Consider the following 24,632-nt stretch of genomic DNA (forward strand, 5'->3'; position numbering starts at 1 on the left):
CATAAAAATTAGGCATTCTTTGACTTAGCAATTTCATTTATGGGACATTATCCTAAGAAAATTGTCATGGTTGCATGGCAAAAATTAAGTAGAGGGGTCCTCTTGTCATTATGTATAATAATGCAAAGTTAGAAACTACAATGTCCAGAAACAAAATTGGGTAGTAAATTGTGGTACATATTCAAGGCTGTGTACCATAGAAAGGCAGGTACCAAGGCAGGGTACCATGTGGTACCCTGGCTGGTGTGGCTCAGTGGTTGAGTGCCAACCTGTGAATCAGAGGGTCGCCAGTTCGATTCCCAGTCCAGGGCAACATGCCTGGGTTGTGGGCCAGGTCCCCAGTGTGAGGTGCATGAGAGGCAACCGCACATTGATGTTTCTCTCTTTTTCTCTCTTTCTCCCTTCTCCTCTCTAAAAAATAAATACATTTTTAAAATCTTAAAAAAATACTGATGTTGAAGATTTTATAAAACAATGTAGAGCATGCTTCAATTAAAATGCTTTTATTTAGGCATAAAAGTTTCTCAAACTTAATATTGTCTGTTAGTAGTGGTCTATTTCTGAGTGCTGGTAGTGTGCATTGTTGACATTTTAATTTTTACTTTTCCATCTATATCTTTTTGAAAAATAAATTTATTGCTTTTCTTTTTTTTAATATTTATTTATTTTTGGATAGGGGAAAGGAGGGAGAAAAAGAGGGAGAGTAACATCAATACGTGATTGCTTCTTGCACACTGCTGCTGGGGACCTGGCCCACGACCCAGGCATGTGCCCCAACTGGGAATCCAACTGGCAACCGTTTGGTTTGCAGGCCAGGACTCATTCCACTGAACCGTACCAGCCAGGGCTGCTTTTCTGATAACAGTAAAAGATGTTTTTAAAAGTTGAAAATGAAATGAAGTTAGAAAGCATAGTTAAATTCCATGACAGATTTTAGGTTAGAATGATAGACCAAATCCAGTGAAATTTAATCAGGATGGATGAATAGGAAGATGGATAAATAAGTCAGTCATATTTCTGGGTTTAAAAAAATCAGCTAACTAGATAGAGAAAGTGGGAGTTGGAGCCTATTAAAAACATATGTAAAAGACTTAATTTACTCTAGCCTTTCTCAAGGTAAGCTGCCAGCTGTTCTTTTCCTGTTCATTCTATTTCATCTCCTATCCAGCATAGCCTCTTCGTGGGAAACCTCTGGTGCTTCCTAACCAGTTGATGTTTTAAGTGCTGTCACCATCTATTCTAGTAGGTGTTGTGTTTTTTTTTTTGTTTTTTTTTTTTTACTTTGTTCAAGTTGTTGTCTACTTGGAGTCCTTCTAATTCCCTCATTTGTGCATTTTCAAAAGTGACCCATAGTTCAGAAACCTAGCTTAAGTGCTACCTCTTGTTTGGAGTCTATCATAGTGCAGTCACGTTTTATTCAAATTTATTTAATAAAATATTGAGAAGTTAAAGTCAAAACAAGGCTTCTAGCTTTATGTGCAAAATTTGAAATGATGCAAACCCTCCTCTATTACAAGTCACATAATTTCCTATTGCCATAGGACATGCAGTTTTAATAGTAAATACCAGATACTTTTTGTCCTTTCTTTGTGAACCATCAGTAAAGGTAATGTGGGGGGGGGGGGAAGCAGAACTTAGAAGTACACCTAAAATAGTTGTTAATTTGTGCATTCTGAAAACTCATGGAGCTAGGTGACCCTAGTTCAAATCCTGAATTCAACACTTAACTTACTGGGTGTCATTAGGCAAATAGCAACATCACCATGTCTTTGTTTTCTCATTTTACAAATGTGCTGATCATAAATCACCTGGCTCATAGAGTTATGTTTTTTAAAGATTTTACTTACTTATTTTTAGAGGGGGAGGGAGAGAGAAAGAGAGGGAAAGAAACATCAGTGTGTGGTTGCCTCTTGCATGCCACCCCCACTGGGGACCTGGCCCACAACCCAGGCATGTGCTCTGACTAGGAATTGAACCAGCAACCCTTTGGTTAACAGGCCAGCACTCAATCCACTGAGCCACACTAGCCAGGGCAGGTTGTTTTAAATATTAGTAGCATGTAAAGCTCTTGGGAAAATGCCTAACCCTAACCCATACTCTGTGCTCAGAAACATTAAATACGATTATTCCATAGGGAAATTTAGTCTTGAATGATTTGAGTTTTAAATTAGAATGCATTCCTATATGAAATAATGACCATCCTGAAAGAAATTGCCCTCCTTGATAGTTTCAGAGAATAGTAGTCAGGATATTGCCAACCGCTCTGAAACCATGCAGTGTGGAATGAAGGTAGAATTGGGTTGAGGAGAGATATTTTTCCCTTCCTTGTAAACGCACCATATATTGCCATGTATAATGTGCACTTTTTGCCCAAATTTTTGAAGGAAAACAAGGATGCATATTATACATGGTTATAACAATTACATACCATTGGTATAATGGGTATAATAATCCCATGTGTAATGTGTATAAAAACATGGTTGTGTGTTATACATGGGAGCACATTATACATGGCAAAATGTGATAATATTGCTTGTGAAAGAAAATCTGGGAAGTTCAGAAGAATATAGACAACAAAAAATTTTCATAATCCTACTACTGCCCCAGTGCTAATAACCATGTTAACATTTTAGTGAGTTCCTTCTGGTCTTTTTTCTCCCATGCATTAATTTTTATTTTTTTCCAAGTAGATCTTTCTTTAAAAATTTTTAATATACTTTTATAGAGTTCTGTTTATTTTTAGAGAGAGAGGAAGGGAAGGAGAAAGAGGGAGAGAAACATCAATGTGTGGTTTCCTCTCACATACCCCGTATTGGGGATCTGGCCTGCAACCCAGGCATGTGCCCTGACTGGGAATCGAACTTGGAACCCTTTGGTTCACAGTCCCGTGCTCAATCCACTGAGCTACACCAGCCAGGGTCCGTGCATTAATGTTTAAATGTACAAATATGTTGTCATTTAACACATGTACAGAAATGGAGGGTATTTAGCAAGAGAAGTTAACTATTGTAGTAGTCCAGTTGAAGGATGTTGGGCACCCTGGTCTAGGTCATTGGCTATAGAAGTAAAGCTTAGTGGAAGGAAACAAAAGGTATTTCTGAGGTTGAATTTACAGACTTTGGTGTAGTGGTTTCAAAGATAATCTTTTAGCTTTGCCATCTGAAAAGAAGAGCGTATTTTCTGGTAAAGGTGTTTATTTTGGATATGTCAAGTTTGAGATTTGACTAGGACATCCAAATGGAAATGTCTAAGGGGGCAGTTGAATGAGGTATACAAGAACTTGAGAGATAATCTGTTTGGGATAAGAATGAGAGCACCCCAGTAAGAATGTTTAAAATTGTCAAGGATGGTTCCTAATTGGGCTAATTTTTGTATACTATATATCTGATCTGTCAGTATATTTAGCTTTTAGGGTAGGAATAGAGTCTCCATTCCCAGTACCCAGCATAGTATTGCCACATAATAGGCATTTATGGGATAAATGAGTTTACTGGGACAAAGAGAAGAAGATGTTGATTTGGTCTTTGTAGAATGCCAGTGAACTTGAGGGATTTATATATATCATTTATTTCCTCTTTCTCTTTCAGTTTTATTGGTGCCTAAAATTTAAATTTCTAAAGTAAAATAAGATACTTCCCATTTTTCATTATTCTAATGAAATAACTCGTTGTTAAAATATTATTAGATAGTTATAATTCATATTTTTAAAAATTTCATTAAATTTTTTTGGGGGGGGACATTGGTTAATAAAATCACGTAGGTTTCAAGTGTACAGTTCTGTAATACATCGTCTGTATATTGCACTGTGTGTTTACCACCCAAAGTCAAGTCTTGTGTTTTTACAAAACATGGGAGTGAAGATTATTCCAGTGACTATTCAAATGCCCAGAGTATGCTCATGGTAAGTGTGTTAAGGAGATGTCACTATTTCATTGTACTAACACAGGAAAAAGATTCGGGAATTAAAAAATATATAAATCAGTATAAAGCAAACTGTAAGCCTAAATACCCATGAGGTATTGAATGTTTGAAATTGTGTAATTTGGTGTAGTCTTTGTGGAGTGTCTGTGCCTGAGGATGATTACGTTGGTGACAGGAGCATTCTAAATACAGAGGTGGACTGTGGAAAGACCCCCCTCATCTGTATGCACTCGGTTGGCACTTTGCATACTTTAGCTAGCAGTTGGTTAATTTGCATGTTTGGTTTGGAACTATCATGTGTGACTCATTCTGAAAGCTCCCGGAGGATAGGCCCCCATGTCTTTCCCCAGCACCCAGCACTGTACGTAGAGTAGGCTATCAATAAATATTTGTGAAGTGAATAAAATGGTGAGTGTATTCAGCAAACATTTAGTGAGAACTGAGAATGTCCTGTAGGCGGAGGAGTATTAGGCCTATAATGATGGATACAATTTAATATCTCACCTCAAGGAGAATAAATTCTGGTACTAAATATGAATTTGTAAAGCTCAATCTTACCTGTGTAACAGATAACTATTCTGTGTTCCTTCTCTCTACTCATTTAGCTGGGAAATTTTATGGGGTCAATTTTATAATCTTGTTATTCAGGGTTTTTTTCTGATTAAAATTTGGGATTTGGTTTAGTGGGGGCAAATACAGAAGGAGCACATTTTTCTAAAGTGACTGGTAAAGAAGCAAGGTGCTTAATTGAATGGGTATACTAACATAACTGGCTTGATCATTCTGGCATATAAAGATTGGATAATCCAGTGTGTTAAGAGAATTCTAACTATATGTATAATGGTTTATCAGAAAATTCTTAGTGTTGGACATGTCATTTATCAAGTCTAATTATAGCTCTGTTTTCCTTTATTTTAGATTTTGTGCCCATCAGACAACCTCTTAGATAAATAGGGTATCCTGGGTTAACAATATAACTATCCCCCTCACTGTAAACAAGTAAACATTTGACTTGTGTTAATTTTTGAAAATAAAATTAAATATAAATTATAACATCAACCTTTTATAAATTAGTATAAATAAAGCCTAATCAGTTCTATGTATGCAAAAAATATATATATTTTTTTAACTGTAGAACTAAGGGCCATACTCAGGAATAAGTCTCTTTGTAGAAGGCAGGTGTCAGTCTTAATTCTTGTATACCCAGTGCCTGGACATGGTCAATGCTCAGTTTAATGTTGTATTAATGAAAATCATTGGATTTTAGAGACGGTAACTCCAGACATCTAGAAAGAACCATTATAGGCAATTTATGGTTCTACTCATAGATTTATTTTCATGTCAGAAGAGCAGTTCTGCCTTTTCTTTAACTCAGCAAAAACAATTCATTAAGTGATGAAAATAGAATCCTCTAAATAAGCCAGATCCTAAAAGACAAATAAAAGGTGTACGTGTCTCTTAGGAAAAAAAAAGAGAACAAAGACTGTTTGTTTCAATGTTTTTATTTTTCAAATAATTAAAACTTTAATTTTATTTTTTTAGACCCTGTTGCAATATGCAAGCAACAAGAATGCATCAGAACATATGGTGTATCTTCTGGAGGTATATCGACTTGCCATCCAAAGCTTTGCCAGTGCACGTCCGTACTTAACTACTGAATGTGAAGATGTCCTGTTAGTGCTTGGCAGATTAGTACTGTAAGTTTGAGAACTTAAATCATTCTTAAAACTGAGTACTTTTGGTTGTAATGTTTGCGTAACTTCTAGTTACTATGGCATCATGGTATTCAATGAAGCACCATTAGAGTCATCCTTTTTGCATGAAATTTCCTTTGCTTTGAGACTTCACATGCAGGTTCCCAGGAGATAAAGTATTAGGTTGGCCAGAAAGTCCTCCTCCCCTATAAGGTGGTTCCAGTAGTGCTTAGTTGTCTTTAACTTCATTTGAAACAATTTAGTTAGACTGTATTTGTGACAGCTGTCATATCAGTGTGCATTTAAAAAAAAAGCAACTCATTGAAATTGGCGAATTTTTGTGCAGCCATTTTAATATTGAAGATGGAAGAAAATATGCAACATATTTGGCATGTTATACTTTATCATTACAAGAAAGGTAAAAATGCAACTGAAATGCAAAGAAAAGATTAGTGTATGGAGAAGGTGCTGTGACTGCTTGAACATGTCAAAAATGGTTCACAGAGTTTCTTGGTAGTATTGATGTTTTGGCCAAGTAAGTCTTTGCTGTGGGGCTGTCTTACACATTGGGAGATGTTTAGCAGCACCCCTGGTCTCTACTCACTAGAAGCCATAGTGGGAGATAGCTAACATACTGAAAATATCCAAATCAATAAAATTACAGGTGAAAATGAAAAATGTGTCTTTTATTTTATGGAAAAAACTAAATGGACTTTTTGGCCAACACATACAAGCCAAGTAACATAACCTGTTCGCCTCTAGTGTCTTTTCCTACTGAGGCCTAGAATCCAAGAATGATAGATTTTCTCTATCCTCAGGTATAGTTCAATTCAAGTGACAGAGTGTCTGGCAGCAGTTTTGGTCTTAGAGGAACATTTTGGGGAAGGGGGAAACATTATGAAATTTGCAATTCAGTTACATTATTGGAACTAGTAATTTTACTAGCAGAAAATACCAGGGTATGGTATAAGATTGCCACTCTAAGAGTCCCTGATAATTTAGCTGCTATTTTAATATTTGGCTGCCAGCTAGCAGACAAAATTATATCTCTAATGTAATTTCATCTGCAAACTGAAAAAATATGGCAGCTTTTAGTTTTTGCCTGGGAAATCACCTTGGTTCAGTTTACAGATTGTTTGTTGGAATAACTTCTAGTCTGAGTGGTCCATTTATTTTATTTTTCTCTGGCCTCACCTGGTTTCTTTCCTATTCTCCAAAACCCAAAACATTTAATACTATACCTTTGATGGAACACAAACATGCCTTGTTTTATAATCCCATTATTCCTCCTCCTAAGTCTGTTTTCTATATTACCTATGCTAATCTCTAAAGGGTAAAGTAACATTCTGCAAGATTTTAGAGAGGTGTTGGTTTATTGGTATTTCGAACTGATCTTTATTCAAGTTGCTATGCATTTCCTTTTTAAAATCTGTTATTTTTTTCTCATTATTGGTTAGGGTAGAAAGAAGAACACTCTTTTTTTCTTGCTTGATTTGTCAGAGATAAAGAAATATCCTTGCCTATCTTTCTGCTTCCCGTGTAAGTGACAAGAACTTGTACAGATGACAGTTACATGCATTTGTCATTTTATCACCTGAATTGACAGGAGCATGAGCTCCTGTTTTTGTCTTCTGGAATCAGAACAGAGATAGAGTTTGTTTGTTTCATTATTTCCTATATGGGCACCCTCCCCACACTGTAATTAACTAAACAAAACTGTTCAGTGTGTGATTTATAAAAGGTCTATGTTCTTTTTTTAATTTAAGTTATTTTATTGTTTAATTACAGTTGCCAAAAGGTCTATATTCTTAACTGAATTTATTAAAGTAACAATGTAATTATTAAGTCTCCTGGTTTTTCTTCTTTAAAGTTGAAAGCCAATGTAACAATGTTGAAGAAAATTTTGAAGAGTAAAAAAACAAAATTTAAAAATCTGAACAATTGTAAAATACATATTCAGTATCAGTGTTACAGAGTTTGATTATGACCCGAGCCACCTTTATGTACTGATTTATTTCTTTATATCGTAGGAGCTGTTTTGAATTGCTACTTTCAGTGTCTGAAACTGAACTGCCTCATGAAGTGTGGGTACTCTTTCTCCAGTCTCTGCAGGTGAGTTGATTTGGGCTCAAAAAAGGTCTCTGTTTAGGTATCCAAGACACCTAATTAATTTCTCCCAGCAAATTAAATTTGGAAATTTAGAACAAAAACAGGTTCATTATACATTGGTATTAAGTTTGTGAAATGGGAGAGCATTCAGATGAAGCGGGTGTGTGAAAAATGTTTTTTTCATTTGGTTTTGTTTGCCTTTACATAGCTCAGAAAACAATAAAGTTTTCATTATTCAAAAACAATTTTATACAGAATAAAGGTATTAAAATGTAAAATTGTGTATGGTTATAAGGTAGCAATGTTTGGATCATTCATCATACACTTATCTAGTAATTTCCCCCTAAAACTTCAGGGATTCTGTCAAGCATTGTAAGTCAAAATAATCATAAATTCTGTTCATGCATTTTATTTACAGGAGAGCTACATTGGCTCTCATATTAGCCTAATTATCAGCTTTCTAAGGGTGAGCAGATCAGAAACTAGCAGGTTGAGGAGGAGATTAGGGTAGGAAGAAAAGAAAGTGCACTGCCAATGACAGGAGGCCAATTTGCTTGTTAACTGGTAGAGACAGAGAAACTTTAAGAAATAGACCTATTCCCTGACTGGTGTGGCTCAGTTGGTTGGGTGGGTATCGTACTGAAACTCGAAGTGTTGCCAGTTCATTTCTGGTCAGGGAACATGCCTGGGTTGTGGGTTCGGTCCCAGTTGGGGCAGGTGTGAGAGGCAGTCAGTCGGTGTTTCTCTCACACATGATGTTTCTCCCTCCATTTCTGCCTCTCTCAAGTTAAATCTTTAAAAAAATCATAACATAAGTAATAATAGTTATCATTTATTTATTACTATGTGCCAAACACTACTCTACATGTTTTGTATCTTTTAATCAAATTACAAACCTTATAATCATTTGACTCCATTTACAAATGGGGAGACAGGCATAGATAGAGAGGTTAAATAATAAGCTTGCCCAAAGTTAGATCCAGTTTATATCTGAGGTCTGTTAACTGCTTCCTTAAAGACCCAAACTCCATAGTAGCTTAGACCTGTTTCATGTAGACACAAGTAAAGATCTGCATATTAACAGAAACACTTCCTTACCTGGAAATTTCCTTTCTGGGATATACCTGTATCACCCAAAATGAAATAATGTTAATCTTTTTCTCTTTAGGAAGAACCGGTTTCTTTGTTATGTTCTTGGCCTATTTTATTTTTTTAATTGGTTTTTAGAGAGAGAGAGTAAGAGAAAGAAACAAGAATTTGTTGTTCCATTTATCTATGCATTCATTGGTTGATTGTTGTATGTGCCCTGACTAGAGATTGAACCTGCAACCTTGGCATATTAGGATGACACTCTAACCAACTGAGCTACCTGGCCAGGGCTATTGGCCTATTTTAATCCCTGTAATGCGGTACTAATTCCTCACATAATTATACAGTGGCTAAAATCATCTTTCATACATAGCACACTGATATCATTACTCTTTGTTCTGAGACCTGCCAGTAGTTTCGTCCTGGCATATGGCATTCTAGAATGGCAGATCTACTTAATTTATTAGGGCTGTTGCTATTATTCTTATTAGTATTCTTTGAAGAGAGAATACTCTCATTTCTTAATTCTCTTCTTAGATAGTATACCTGAATAAAATATTTCACTTTTTCCCTATCTGTGTAATTTTTTTATCAGATACTTAGTATGTATTTTTGAATGTTTAATAAAATAAATGCAGTAGAGGTACAGATAGATGTATAGTCTTTTGATTTTATAGTCCTTTTGAAATCTAAAAGGTAAAACCTTGAAATTTTCTTATTTTAAGTGATAAGTCACAAGGCCATATGGTTTTCAGGGTGCTTTTATTTAAGAGAATAGTTTTTACCAGAGCAGACAGACCACAGGTAGAACACTCAGTCATAACTTAAAGCTGTCTGACCCTTTCAGACCTTTCCCCTATGAATATAAAAATACATTCTGAGCCCTGACTAGTATAGTTCAGTGGACTGAGCGAGGGCTGCAAACCAAAGGGTCACCAGCTCAGTTCACCGTCGGGGCACATGCCTGGGTTGTGGGCCAGGTACCCCGTGAGGGCCTTGGAGAGGCAACTACACATTGATGTTTCTCTCTCTCTCTTTCTTCCTCTCTTCCCCTCTCTCTAAAAGTAATAAGTAAGTAAGTAAAATAAATAAGAGTTTTCCTGTTTAAAAAACAACTCTGAAATGAATTTTTTGAAATGGAGTTTTTAATAAAAACAAGACCCTATTTTTGGTGACTTTTTGAAACAATAATTTTATCATTAAATATTAACATAGGGTGTGATTTTCCCACACCAACAAGCAGTTCTTGGATTCCAGCAGGGTGTTGAAGAATTCGTTCAGCTGAATTCTGACACTATACACCCAGAGAAGAGAGTATCAGATTTCACTGGTTAAACATTCTGTGCTACAAGACTGCCTCCCTCCTCCTTCCCACACACACTTCAGACAACAGCCACAAATCCAGGTTGTTAACTGCACTGCTGACTGGCTGGCTATACAGATTGGCAATTACAATGACCCCCTCCAACTCAGAATGCAAAGTGCAAGTCCAGGTTGTTACCTATACTTCTGACTGACTGCCGTGAACCAGAGGGTTCCTATGACCCCCGTGGGGTCGATTAATTTGCTAGCGTGGCTCACAGAACTCAGAGACACACTTTATTTATTTATTTATTTTAAATTTTTATTTATTTTTAGAGAGGAAAGGGAGGGAGAAAGAGAGAGAGAAAAAAACATCATTGTACGGTTGCTGGGGGTCATGGCCTGCAACCCAGGCATGTACCCTGACTGGGAATCAAACCTGTGACACTGCGACACACTTTATTTACTAGATTACTGGTTTATTATGAAAGGATGTAATAGAGGAACAGCCAGATAGGGCAATTCTTCTACATGGGAAGGGGTGGGGAATTTTCATGTCCAGGAACTGTGGATGAAGACTGCATATCTTATAAATTTCAGTATCGCAATCATGGACATATGTCTAGGATTGCATATATATTCAATAGATCTCCCTTTCTGATAACTACTTGGAGTTCTGTTGGGTGGTTGCACCATAAATTATTTGATCAAACCTCTGCTATTGTAAATTGTGCTGAAGTGAACATCTTATGCTAGTATTTCTGTATTGTAGATTTACAGTTTAAGTTTTAAAATTGTTTTTAAAATTCCATCATAGTTTTTGAAGATTTTGTTTAATATTTTTAAAGTAATTTTGTTATAATATAAATATATACATTATAACAAAAGATCACACTTGTCATGCCTACGTAGAATAAACTCGTGTTTAGAACAGATGAAAAGTAGTAGAAAGCTAGTTGCAGTGGAAAGCTGTTTTTGTTTTTAACTCAAACTGTAGCTTTTATTTTAGTTGCTGTGTATCATGGTTGGTGATAGTATTTTCTACTAAAGTATAATGGTACAGGTATGTTTATATATCATAAACATGGTAACCAGACACAGCAAATTCTGAAATTTTCACATATAATCTTCATCTTCTGTGCAAAGTAAATGCCTGTTGTCTTAAATTAAGGAGGACGACAAGTCGAGCACCATTAGTAAAATAATTGCTATTAGTAAAGTACTAATTGGGAATGTCACTTTCTGTGTCATTTTTGTGTCTTAAACCCTTTCTCAGTAGAAGATAACTTAGCATATTGAGAGAGTATATGTGTGTATTAAAAACATATTTTTTAAAATCCTCATCAAGGGCTTGCTTTCATTGGTTTTAGAGAGGGGGGAGAGAGGGAGAGAGATGGTGAGGGAGAGGGAAAGGGAAAGAGAGAGATCAGTTGCCTCCTATACATGCTCCCAACCAGGGATCAAACCCACAACCTTTTGGTGTAGAGGAATAACGCTCCAACCAACTGAGACACCCAGCCAGGGCAAAAACCTATAATTTTTTATGTGAAAATTAAGTGGGAAAAATGAACTTTATTTTTCATATTTCAACTGAGTGAATATAAGATAACATTCTTAGGTCAGTGAACTTTTTAAACTCCAAAGGAATATATTGCAATAAATGGAAGCTTATGTTCCTTGAGAATTTTAGACTGGCAACAACCAATAATCCTCAATAGTAGTAGAAGATAGTGAGACATACTTAATCATGTATGCCAAGTTAAATTTCTGACCCCCCTTTCCCTACCCTTAGTGTATGTAAGTACTTTTAAAGAACAAACTATTGGCAATTATATTTTGTTTGTTTTCTGAGGAGATAAAATGGTAGCTAGTAACCTAGACTTTCCATGACATTTTATATAGAGCTATCTGTCATTTAAAAAGCCATTTGGTAGAAAAATTTAAACAGTTGGAAGTATATGACAATTGATGCCACTAAATAATATGTTTAAAGATTTCATTTATTTATTTTTAGAGAGGGGGGAAGGAAGGAAGACAGAGAAACATCAATGTGTGGTTGCCTCTCATGTAGCCCCACCCTGGGGACCTGGCCCACAATCCAGGCATGTGCCCTGACTGGGAATCAAACTGGCAACCTTTTGGTTCGCAGGCCAGTCGGTGTTCAGTCCACTGAGCCACATCAACCAACCAGGGCTTAATATTTTTGTTCAAAGGAATAGGTTGTCTGTGTGAATACTGCAGAATCCTTTAAGGTAGAGCTGTGTCATTGGCCATAAAATACTTTAGTAATGCAAAGATGTAAATGAATTGTGATAATTTTACCTAAGGGAAATTCAGGAAAACATTTTAAAGGTACCCTTCAACTTAGTGAAAATGGATAATTCAGGAAAACATTTTAAAGATACCATTTAACTTAGTGAAAACACCCAAGTTTTATTCTTTTTTTTTTTTTTTTTTAAGATTCTATTTATTTTTAGAGAGGGAAGGGAGGGAGAGAGAGAGAAACATCAATGTGCGGTTGCTGGGGGTTATGGCCTGCAACCCAGGCATGTTCCCTGACTGGGAATCGAACCTGCGACACTTTGGTTCGCAGCCCGTGCTCAATCCACTGAGCTACGCCAGCCAGGGCCAAGTTTTATTCTTTAAGAGAGCAGCATCATAGTCCTGGCTGGTGTAGCTCAGTGGACTGAGCGTGGGCTGGGAACCAAAGTGTCCCAGGTTCGATTCCCAGCCAGGGTACATGCCTGGGTTGCAGGCCATAACCCCCAGCAACCGCACATTGATGTTTCTCTCTCTCTCTCTCTCTATCTCCCTCCCTTCCCTCTCTAAAAATAAATAAATAAAATATTAAAAAAAAAGAGAGAGAGCAGCATCATAATCCCACAAAGCTTTAAGGATAGCTCCCCCCCCCCCCCCCCAAGACATAGGTCCTTTCATAGATATTCAGATATATTTAAAAGACAAAACTACTGTCTGTATTGCCTATTAGCCTGTTTTCTAGATGTGCTGTTTTTTGTTTTAGGAGTCACATGATGCATTATTGGAATTTGGGAATAATAACCTACAAATATTGGTTCATGTTACCAAGGAAGGGGTGTGGAAAAATCCAGTTCTTCTTAAAATTCTTTCTCAACAACCAGTAGAAACAGAAGAAGGTAAGGCTTAATACTTACTGGTTATATTGAAGGAGGACTTAGTTCTAAGAGAATTAAAATTTATTTATGGGTTAAAGTTTTGTGAATTTTTTCTGTATATGTATCCCTAGCCATTCTGTTCTCCTTGGAATAGTAAAAACTAACCATTAGCGTTTAACGTTTTGCCTAAGGATTCTTGCATTTTTAGGTAGACTTCTAATGTCCTTTTGCACTTATTTTAAAATAGTGTATTGAGTAACAATGTTGTACAGTTCCTGAGATAGAAATGAATAATTTGCTTCTTGACTTTGGTATATAGTAGTGCTTTGTTCATAACTTGTTCACTGGTTGCTACAGCTGAGGACTGTGAAAAAACTCTTTAAATTTCAGAAATATTTGAATGTAGTGTTTGCAGATAAATGCAAAGAGTGAATATTTTTATTTGCAAAATTGTCAGTTTAAGACCAGAAAATTTTTGTATTTGAGTTGACATTTGCATGTTAGACACAGAAAAGTATCTTGTGTAATTATGAACAACAATTGTGACTTCATTTGCTTTAAGTTAATGGAAAATTAAAAGAATCACATTCTGTTAAATATGTTTCTGGAATAAAAATGAGTTTCAGAACAGCTTTTATTTACACTTCTGATTAATAGTTAGCTTAGGTCTTAGAACAGACCATTTGACTCTTAAAGCCTTAAAATATCCCAGTTAACTTATTCATTCACCAAGTTTGGCAGCGTACTCTATACGTGCCATTTGAGCTTTTTTGCATAGTGAGGTTACCAATAATAGTACTCAGATTTTCTTTTCTTCTGATAATTTTGCTTATCAGTTACACTGGCAAAGAAGAAAGAATAAAAAAAGAGTAAGAGCTGTTAAATAGCAAAGAGATTGGGGTTTATTGTTTTCTGTTGAGGTACCAAATAAATGTCATTACTTTGTAAATATAGGCAGATGGAGGCCAAAATATCACCTTTATTATTAATAAAATTTGTTACAGGGCACAGCCAAATAGTTTCAAAAGGATCCTAGAATTTGGCAGGTCCCAGTTTAGATAAGTCTTGATGAGAGCAGAGAAGAACTCATGCTCTCTGCGGGCAGGCCCGTGCCCAAGAAAAAGGGTGGAATTGTGTTAAATGTCCCCAGTTTATTTTCCCCTGATGCATGCTGATCAAATACACCACCCCACCTCAGGAGTTAACAGTACTTAATTCCTTTTCACATAGAATAAAAAAAGTCAAGAAGCAGGGAGAAGCACTGTTCACCTAACATCCCGTATCTGTTCAATAAAGATTAATTAAGTACCCATTATCTATAAGACTGAATGGGTACAGGATACCTACATACCTAAGGAATTAATCTGAGAACCACAGTATAAATGGTGGGCAACCTGTGGCTTATCTGTTTTCTCAGTTGACTCTTACCCTAATTTCAGGTCATAAGATAAGAAAGCATTTTTTACAGCTCAACTGCCCTTACAGCCCAGATACTAACATTGGACTCTCAGAAAGCAATGGCCATCATCTCATTGATTGTCTTCTGGTCAATACTGTAATAATCAGAAGTATAAAAATGTATATTTTTAAACCTCTAACGGACTCCGTAAATGCTTTTTAGTTTAGTTTTTGAATTAAAAAAAAATAGTCTGTAAGATTTTTACTGTTCCTGCCTTGAATTCTTGAGTTTTGTGTGCCCCTCTGCACCCTCTCCCACCCCACCCCCCAATTTATTGCTGGAATATGTACTAAATACCAGTTGTGGACACTTCTGCCTGCCATGATTAGCAGAGACATAAAGGATTTCTCCCACCTAGATTCCGGCCCAGATAGTGAAGGCCTTTCCACCCCAACAGCCTACCATAGAAGGTGGGGATGGTGAGAATTACCCCAGCCAAGCCCCATAGAAGGTTCCCAGCCTGAGGTCTAACGCCTACAAAACCTCCTCTACAGCCAGCGGTGATGGCAGCAGCTGGAAGTAGGGGTAGCCCATAGCCCCAGAGACCTCAGACCCCCATCAACAGCAGGATCCTCCCATCACAAAACTGAAGTGACTCCAACTCCAAGGTCACCCAGAGTTACTACCAACTGGTGTCTGCCAATATTCCGACTGACTTGTATCCTATAATTTATGGCTTCAAAACACAGGCTTTCTCCCCTTTTCCATGAGACTTATGAGTGCCAAAGCAGTAGCCTTTTGCTTTCTTTTCTCCCCCCTACCAAAGTTTCAAAGACGGGATCCATCCTTACTGTGGAGAGGCACCAACTCTCTCCCCTAAATCAGTCTGAGAAGGAACTGGCCAGCTCCTACTTCCTTCCCCCTGGTGGTTTAATTTTTGTTTCCCTTCTGTCCCTTACCTTTGAAGCCATTTAATTAATTGTCTTGTGCCACTTGAGTCTCCAGTAAAAATAAAAACAGGCTTTCCTAATTGGGGGGAAAAAGTTGTTTTTTTAACTGGACCCTAAAGTGTTACCATTTTTTACATGATGAACTATATAAAAGGTAAACTGTCATGATATTTTCAGCTGATATTTAAATGGTTCAGAAAAAGAAGAATTAGTTAAAGACATGTACCAAAACAGTTCAACTGTTGACTTTAGATGGAAAAGAGGATATATGATTAAAATTGTTTTGTATTAAAATATGTAGGGAAAAATACAGAAAGGTATACTGTTGACAATGAGACTTCTCAGTGTATACTTTAAATATTAGTGTATGGATGATTTCCTTTTAAAAATAAAGATTGATTTTAACATAACTTAAAATGATTTTTTAAAACGCAAGAGTGATCTGTGTTAAAAATGGATAATAGCAGTTTAATTATGGTTGACTATGTTGAGTAAAGTAGTTTTACCTCTAGAAATAACAGGTATGGTTTATAGAGTGCCTGTTATGTGATGGACACTGTATTAGTGCTTTCCTGTCTCATTTAATCCATAAAACAGGTGAGGTTATGCATGCCCAAAGCCACAAAGTTAAGATTTGGGGGGCAGAATTTGAGCAGAGGTGAGGAGATTGAAGGTTTTTGATTAAGAAGTGATAACTATTCAGTTACTAAATACATGGTTTTATTAAATTCTTAAATATACAAGACATTGAGTTTAGTCCTATAGGGAATACAGAAGTTAAAAAGACATGGTAATCACAAATTTTTGATAATGTAATAAGAGGGTTGTCAGAGACAAGTAATAGCAACTAGTATTTAGTGTTTACTCTGTGCCTAGCCCAGTGCTAGGTATCCTGTCTGCCTTACTAGTAATTCATTTATTATTCTTTCATCTCTGTGTGGTGGGTGTTACTGACTTCTTTACAGATGAAAAACTCAAGGCTCTGAAAGTCAGTCTGACCAGAGGTCTCACAGCTAGTGTGTATCAGAGTCACGGTTCACCTTCGGATTGGTGGTTCCCAAACCTGAGATCTTAACATTTGTATACTTGAAGCTTTTATTACTATACTTAAAGAGAAATCTAAGTGAGGTGAAAGAAGTAAATGTGGGAATTTAAAGGGGGGAGGGTTGTATAGATAATATGCCTGTTTTCAGGTGTGGGATTTGTGAAAATGCTTACAATCTGGAGGGCAGATAAATAGAGCTGACAGATGTGGCAGGAAATAATATGGAGGAATTAGATTGGAGAGAGTTTAGAAAAGAATTGCTGGGATACAACAACTAAGTTGATTTCCTTGAGGAAAGGATTTGGCAGAGAAGAATGATGCCAAATTTTCATTTCTATATGATTGAGAGAATACCATTACTGAAAATAGAAGTAAGGAACGGAGAGCTGTTTGAGTGGGAGATATGGTTATGAATTCTTTAGTGAAATTTAGTGCTTGTGGGACTAAATTGGAAAGGTCCAAGTGAAAATGATTTTTCTGTCCATGCTTTTTAACCTTGCCTGCATATTAGCTGTCTGTGGAAATTAAAACCAAAGCACCCACCCACCCCTGAGGTCCAGTCTCTACCTGCTAAATCAAAATCTCCAGAGTTGAAGCTTTGGCATCCAGACCTTCTCAAAGTGCCACAGGAAATGACACCTTCCATCTCTAAATGGTGGGAATATAAATTGGTGCAACCTCTGGAGATCAGTTTGGCAGCACTTCACTTGTAGAAAGTTTTTCTGTAGATCTATAGTCATGTGTGTGTGGAATAGTCTAGGTACAGCGCTGTAAATTGTAGCATTATTGAGGATTGCCAAAAATTGGAAACAACTTGTAAGTGTATCAGTAGGGATTGGTTAAATTATACCCACATGGTGGAATACTATTCAGTTGTTTAAAGTATTGAGATAACTCTAAATTACAATGATGATAGAATGATATGTATGATAAATTAAAAGGGAAAATATGACTTTGGTATTCAGGAATTTTTTGGAAGTACAAACAAGAAATTGGAAGTGGTTATTGTTTCTTGGGGAGGTAGACTAGGGGACTGGAGTTAGCATAGAAGGAAGGCAGTTTTTAACTGTATACATTTTTGTATGCTTTTTGAGTTTTGTGTCATATGCATATATGGTATTAGCTTAAAAAAGAGAATTTTAAAAACCTACAGTTGATTCTGATGATATAGTTAAGATTAGGCCAGTGTTTTAATAATACCTGTATTAGTAACTTCTACCTCATATGTGGCCTGAAGGCATGGGTATCAATTCAGAGGCTTGTCAGAAAAGCAAAATCTCAGGTCCCATCCTAGCCCCTACTGAAATAGAACCTGCATTTTAATAAGATTCCCCAGGTGATTCAGAAGGCACTTTGAGGTTTGAGGAACACTAGTGTAGATGAGCCACTTAAAGCAGTTTGCTCATTCACAACTTGTCTTCACATGCAATATTCCCACTCCTATTCTTTAAATAATACTATGTAAAATGATGCCACACATTTGTTGAATATCTACTATTAATAAATTGAGGACTTGTCCGAAACACTGTGCAAATCAGTGCTCAGGTGCTTAATATTTAGTACTACTCAGCAGCATTTTCCAAAGTGTGTACTGAACCAGGAACATAGATTTTACATTGTACTAATAATATGTGTAAAAGGGTTCTCTGGTCAAATCAGTTTGGGAAGCAATGGAGTAAATAAAAGCGGACAGTTTTCTTTATTGCAGGACTGTTCAGAGATTTGACCAAGGAATCCTTTTTTTTTCTAGGACTATCTCTCAGGTCTTTTGGTCGGTGGAACACACTTTGAGAAATGCCTGGTTTAGAGGAAAGAGCACCACTGGCTTTGGAATTTTTGGCAAGTTACCTAATTTCTCTGAATATTAATTTTTCTAACCTTAAACTGGGGATGATAAGACTTGCCTTGGTGGTGGTGTGAGGAATAAACGAGAGGTATATAAAAACTGAGTTTAAAGGTTGGTACCTCATAAGTGTAAGTTGTTAATACAACGTAGGTCACTTCCTTCTTTTTCTTGCACTTATGTTTATAGTTCACTTCACTATTTCTTACTACCCTTATCAGAAAATGAGGATGGAGGTCAAATAATAAATTTTGATGAAATGATAATAGCTTTATTAAAAGGTTTGGTGTTCCAAATAAAACTACCTAAGTAATGTGGGAAGCTTTAGCAAAATTATTTTATTTTGCTCTCTGCTCTATTAGATGAGTATTGAGACTAGATCCAATTTCCCAGTTATATCAGCTGAATTTTTAATTCACTAAAACAAACAAAAGATACCAAACTTCATCTTAACAACCATGACATATTATGTGGTATGCTATTAAATCGTTTCATTTTTCGTTTTTTCTAGTCAATAAATTGATTGCAGAAGAAGGACCTTTCTTTCTGCAAATGCGAATAAAACATTTGTTGAAATCTAACTGCATCCCCCAGGCTACTGCTTTATCAAAGCTATGTGCAGAATCTAAAGAAATTTCCAATGTGTCGTCTTTTCAGCAAGCCTATATCACATGCTTATGTTTTGTTCTCCCCAATGAAGATGCTATTAAGGAGGTGAGTAAAGCAAGTAACTGCCGTTGTCATTCACATTTACTAAGAATTTTAATAGAATTTGATAAATGTTGCATGGCCAGGTAAAAATCAAGACTCTTTTCTCAGGCTATTGAAAAATACTGTTTTAATAGTATATTTAACTGTTCAACAGATTGAATATAAAGTTGCTTCTTAGGTAGATTTGAAAAGTGGGTAATTTAAAGAGTATGCAAGTGGATGTATATTTGGGTAATGGTTTGCTTTGAAATCTTTAAATGTGAAACTTGTTTTTACTTAAAGTGATGATTTTTCTGTGTTTGAGAAATGCAGAAATAATGGATGAACTAAAGAGAATGGCACTTAAGTCTAGCTTAAATTACTTTTATACATTGAACTGTAAGTAAAGAAATGTAGGAATTTGGAACCTGTGAATACATTTTGAACAGTGATTAAGAGGACAAACTGGATACCATAGAAAATAATAAAGTGATTAAATCTTTTTAAAAACTTAGAATCAGATTGCATTCTTTTTAAAAAATTATATTTTACTGATTATGCTATTACAGTTGTCCTGATTTTCCCTCTTTGCCCTCCTTTCAACCAGCACCACCCATTCCCTCAGGCAGCGTCACCACCACATGTCCATGGGTAATGCGTATAACTCTTTGGCTACTCCCTTTCCTATACTGTACTTTGCATCCCCGTGGCTATTCTGTAACTACCTATTCGTACTTCTTAATACCCTCACCTCTTCACCCATTCCCCCCACCCCCCTCCCATCTGGCAACCATCAAAATACTCTGTATCTATGATTCCGACTGTTTTTGCTTGCTTAGTTCTTTTAGATTCACTTGTTGATAGATTTTTTTTTGCCATTTTATTGTTCATAGTTTTGATCTTTTTCTTAATAAATCCCTTTAACATTTCATATAATAATGGTTTGGTGATGATGAACTCCTTTAGTTTTTTCTTGCCTGGGAAGCTCTTTATCTGCCCTTCGATTGTAAATGATAGCTTTGCTGGGTAGAGCAGTCTTGGTTGTAGGTCCTTGCTTTTCAGGACTTTGACTATTCCTTGCCATTCCCTTCTAGCCTGCAAAACTTCTTTTGAGAATCAGCTGACAGTCTTATGGGAACTCCCCTGTAGGTAACTAACTTCTTTTCTCTTGCTGGTTTTAAGATTCTCTCTTTATCTATAACCTTTGGCATTTTCATTATGTGTCTTGGAGTGGGCCTTTTTGCATCCATCTTGTTTGGGACTCTGTGTTTTCGTTAGTTTTTCAAATAGATTTCCAATTTCTTGCTCTTCTCTCCTTCTGACACCCCTATAATGCAAATGTTGGACCTCTCGGAGTTGTCCCAGAGACTGCTTACACTATCCTCATTTTTTAAAATTGTTTTCTTGTTCTGATTGGTTGTCTTTTACTTCCTTATCTTCCACCCTATTGATTTGATTTTCAGCTTCATTTACTCTACTGTTGTTTCTCTGTAAATTGTTTTTTATTTCAATTAGTGAAACCTTCATTTCTGACTGGATCGTCTTTATGCTGTTGAGGTCTTCACTAAGTTCTTTGAGCATCCTTATAACCAGTGTTTTGAAATCTGCATCTGATAGATTGCTTATCTCTGTTTTGTTTAGCTTTTTTTCTTTTGAAGTTTTAATCTGTTCTTCTATTTGGGCCATGTTTCTTTGTCTCCTTGTTTTGGCAGCCTCCCTGTGTTTGTTTCTATGTATTAGGTAGAGCTGCTTTGACTCTGTGTCTTACTAGTGTGGCCTAATGTAGTAGGTGTTCTTTAGGGTCCAGTGACACAGCCTCCACTATCACCCAACCTGGATACTCGAGGCGCACCCTTCATGTGGGCTGAGTATACCCTCCTCTTACAGTAGAGCTTTGGTTGCTGTTGGCAGAATAGTGGGAGGGATTTACCCAGGCCAGTCTGCTGCAGGGATGGACTGTGACCACTTACCACCCAACCTCTGCCTCCATGGAGGATCAACTGTGCAGGGGCAGGGTAGGGTGGTGGTGCTTTGATGTGGTCTGTAGCTGTCCACGGGGGTGCGTTGGCCCCGGGCTTTCCTGGGTGGTGCAGGGCACCGTCAGTCCACACCCATGTTTTGCCTGGGGCTAACCTGCCTGAGTTATAAGCAATCTGAGATGGCTGCTACTTGGAGATTCCCAGGTGAAGCCAAGCTGTGAGTCTAGGCTGGCTGCTGCTAGTGCCATGCTTGTGACTCTACTGAGGCCAGCTGATGCTTGTTTGATAGGATTTAGGAAGTTGTGAAGTATGAGCCAAGACTAGCCATTCACATGGAAAAGCAGCTTGGGTGGGCCCAGAAGCTGGGTGGGGGGTATGGGGGAGGCGGAGTCTCTGGGGATATCCACAGCTGGGTCAAACAACATTAGTTCGGTTGATGTAGTCTCAGATATAGCACCAGCTTGCCTGCTTGGTGGGGGGGAGGATGGTTTAGAAAAGAGACGATGACCTCTGCTCGTCTTGATGCCAAACGCTTCAATTTTTCCCCATATTCCACTGCTGCCTTTCAAGCTGCTACCCTGGTGCTGGAGCTCAGAGGGAATGAGTCTGAGTAGGTGAGTCTGTGTGTGGGTTCTTTTAAGAGGAACTGCTCGGGGCTCCAGCAGTTTCTTCCACTGACTCAATCCCTGCTGGTTTTTACAGCCAGAAGTTGTGGGGACATATCTTTCTGGCATAGGAACCCTGGGCTGGGGGCATGGTGTGGGGCTGGGACTCCTCACTCCCAAGGTATCCCCTCTCAAATTTTTATCCACCACACTTGAGTGAGGGACTAGTCCATTCTGTGCCCACATACCTCCTGCCAATCTGGGTTGGAGATGGTTTCTTTAATTCTGTAGTTTTCACACTTTCATTCAACTTGATTTCTGGTGGTCCTGAGCAATGATTGTTGTATATTTTAGTTGCAATTTTGATGTGGTTGTGTGAAGAAGTGAGCCATGTCTGCCTGTGCCGCCATCTTGACCGGAGGTCCTCAGATTGCATTCTTTTTTGAACACGAATCAGTTTTCCTGAGAAAAGTTAAAATTAGTTTTCTCTAATAGTTTTTGTTAAATTATACAGAGAAAAATGAGGACATCTTAGGCTGTAATTCGTCTCTTCCCTTTACTTCTTTTACTTGCCATTCAGTTCTGACATATGGATTCTCATTTTACCTCTACACTGAACCTTCTTATTAAGTAAGTATAGGAATTTCAGAGATTTGGGTCTATGATATAGTAATTCTTACTTTATGACAGGTAGAACTATAAATATCCTCCTCTCCACATGCAACTCTCTTTTTCTGCCTCACTCTCTTTACTATAAAGACTCCACCAGGATCAACAATCTATTCATGCTGTCACCTTTTCACTCTTCTCATTCTCTACATGTTCTCACCTCCCTCTTTACTCTGTTTTTCTAATCAGTCATTGTTATCACTCTTTATATACACCCTCAGTTCCTCTGTTGGTCTCTCCCTTAATTGTACTTGTTTGACTAACCCATATCCTGCTTATTCCTAAATTTCCACAAACGCTGTATCTAACCTGTACCAGTGGTGCCAAACTTATGTGAAGGAACACTTGTCAACTAATTTTACTTTAAATCACTCACTGTAGTTCTTTAGTTCATTCATTCTCCCACTCTCTTAGATTACTATTTCATACTTGTTCTTTCTCTTTAAACCATACTATAATTTGTGTCCCATGTCACTGTTTATGAACTTTCTACCTATATCTCTGAGGAAATTGAGGCAATTAGTTATAAGACAATTTCTATAAGCTCCTTTCATGGCATCTGTTCAGCTCCCTGCATCTGTATATACACAGCTTCTCTTCTGTTACTAAGGATGAACTATACCTGTTCTTCCAGTTTAGGTCAGTCCCCTTGACTTCCATATCAAATCCCATCTGCTCTTGCTTCCTCAAGGGTAATGTTACAGCAGTTCTCCTTTTCTCTCCTAGTCATCAATTTCAACCTCTGCTGTAAAGATTTATGTTGTTGTTTTTTCCATCTTAAAAAAAAAATCTTGAGATTACACTTTGCCACCACCCCATTTTTTCCAGGCCCTTCAGAGAAATTTCTTAAATGAATTGTCTAAATTTACTGTTTAACATTTTTCTCCTTAAATATTTTTTAATACAGTATTCACCCTTGCCAGTTTACCACATCACTTAAGTCCAGTGAGGAGTTCTCAGTTTTCATCTTACTCAATCTGACTTCTTTACTTTGTCTTTTAAACTTTTAACAGTTTTTCCACTTGGTTCTAGGTTACCATACTCTTGGTTTTCTGTCTACCTGATTGGTGGTTCTTTCTCAGTTCTACCTGTACTCTAGGACTCTGTTTTTGAGTGTCCTCTCTTTTCTATCTATACTTATTCCTGTGGTGATCTCATCTAGACTTATGACGGTAAGTACCAGCTATGATCTAAATCCCAAATGTTTTATTTCCAGTCCAGTTCTCTCCTCTGAACTCCAGACTTGTATATACAACCGCCTGGTTACTATCTCTACTTGTATGGCTAATAGCATCTTGAATTTAACATGTCCATAACTAAGCTCCTGGTATTCCTGCTATTAAAGAGCTTTATTTGTTTTTGTGAACTTCCCTTTAAATGAAGTCACTTATCTTCCAACTGTATTCTCAGTGTTGGAGGTGGGGGTGGGTAGTGAATAACCAACTACCATTTTTTTGAGTCCTGTCTTGTGTTAGGCATATTAGGCTGAGTGCTTTATGTACATTGTTACATTTAATCCTCACTAAAACTCTGAGGTAACTCCATTTTATTGGTAAGGAAACTAAGGCTCAGATTAAGTAATATGTGGATGGTTACAAACTTAAAGTGGTAATGCTGAGAATCAAACCTTGGTTTGGTATATTATATTAAAGATATGGGATAGTAAATATTGCTCTAGGTGTTATATATTTAAGGGTTTATATATCAAGTGCTGTCTTAGACATTGGGGATACACAGATGAAATCAAAAGCCTCCAAATTGGTGTACTTGTTTTCACTTTTGCTTCCAACATTTTATTCTCAAAAGTAGCCAAAATAATCTCTTAGATTAACCAGGCCATGTTGCTCCCTTGGTCATAACCATTCAACATCCTTCCATCTTTTCTGAATAAATCCAGAAGTCTTTATTCTATGTGACATGACCCCTGTCTACTTCTCTAACCATCCCTTACCCTATCTTTAAAAAAATTTTTTTTACTTATTGATTTGAGAGAGGGGAAGGCAGAGAGAAAGACAGTAGTTATTTGTTCCACTTATTTATGTATTCATTGGTTGTTTCTTGTATGTGCCCTGCCTGGAGATCACACCCATGACCTTGGCATGTCAGAACGACGCTCTAACCAGCTGAGCTACCTGGCCAGGGCCTCTGACCATCTCTTGTACAATTTAATGCTCACTGCTCTCCAGTCACCTTGTCTATGCTG

General features: G+C 37.1%; 1 protein-coding gene across 2 annotated transcripts in view; it reads left to right on the forward strand.

The window, feature by feature from the left end:
* RLF (RLF zinc finger) overlaps positions 1 to 24,632 on the forward strand; it is an 83,115-nt gene that overhangs the window by 23,881 nt on the left and 34,602 nt on the right. Inside the window, exons 2-5 of one of the 2 annotated variants that reach the window (XM_028512473.2) lie at positions 5,464 to 5,618; positions 7,646 to 7,727; positions 13,138 to 13,270; positions 18,998 to 19,200. In XM_028512473.2, coding sequence (XP_028368274.1) covers positions 5,464 to 5,618; positions 7,646 to 7,727; positions 13,138 to 13,270; positions 18,998 to 19,200 — 573 coding nt within the window. Of the gene's footprint in view, positions 1 to 5,463; positions 5,619 to 7,645; positions 7,728 to 13,135; positions 13,271 to 18,393; positions 18,483 to 18,997; positions 19,201 to 24,632 lie in introns of those variants that run through there. The other variant, XM_036025829.1, reaches the window with a different exon arrangement.

Source organism: Phyllostomus discolor, chromosome 5 (genome assembly GCF_004126475.2).
Source record: "Phyllostomus discolor isolate MPI-MPIP mPhyDis1 chromosome 5, mPhyDis1.pri.v3, whole genome shotgun sequence".
Classification (NCBI taxonomy): Eukaryota; Metazoa; Chordata; class Mammalia; order Chiroptera; family Phyllostomidae; genus Phyllostomus; species Phyllostomus discolor.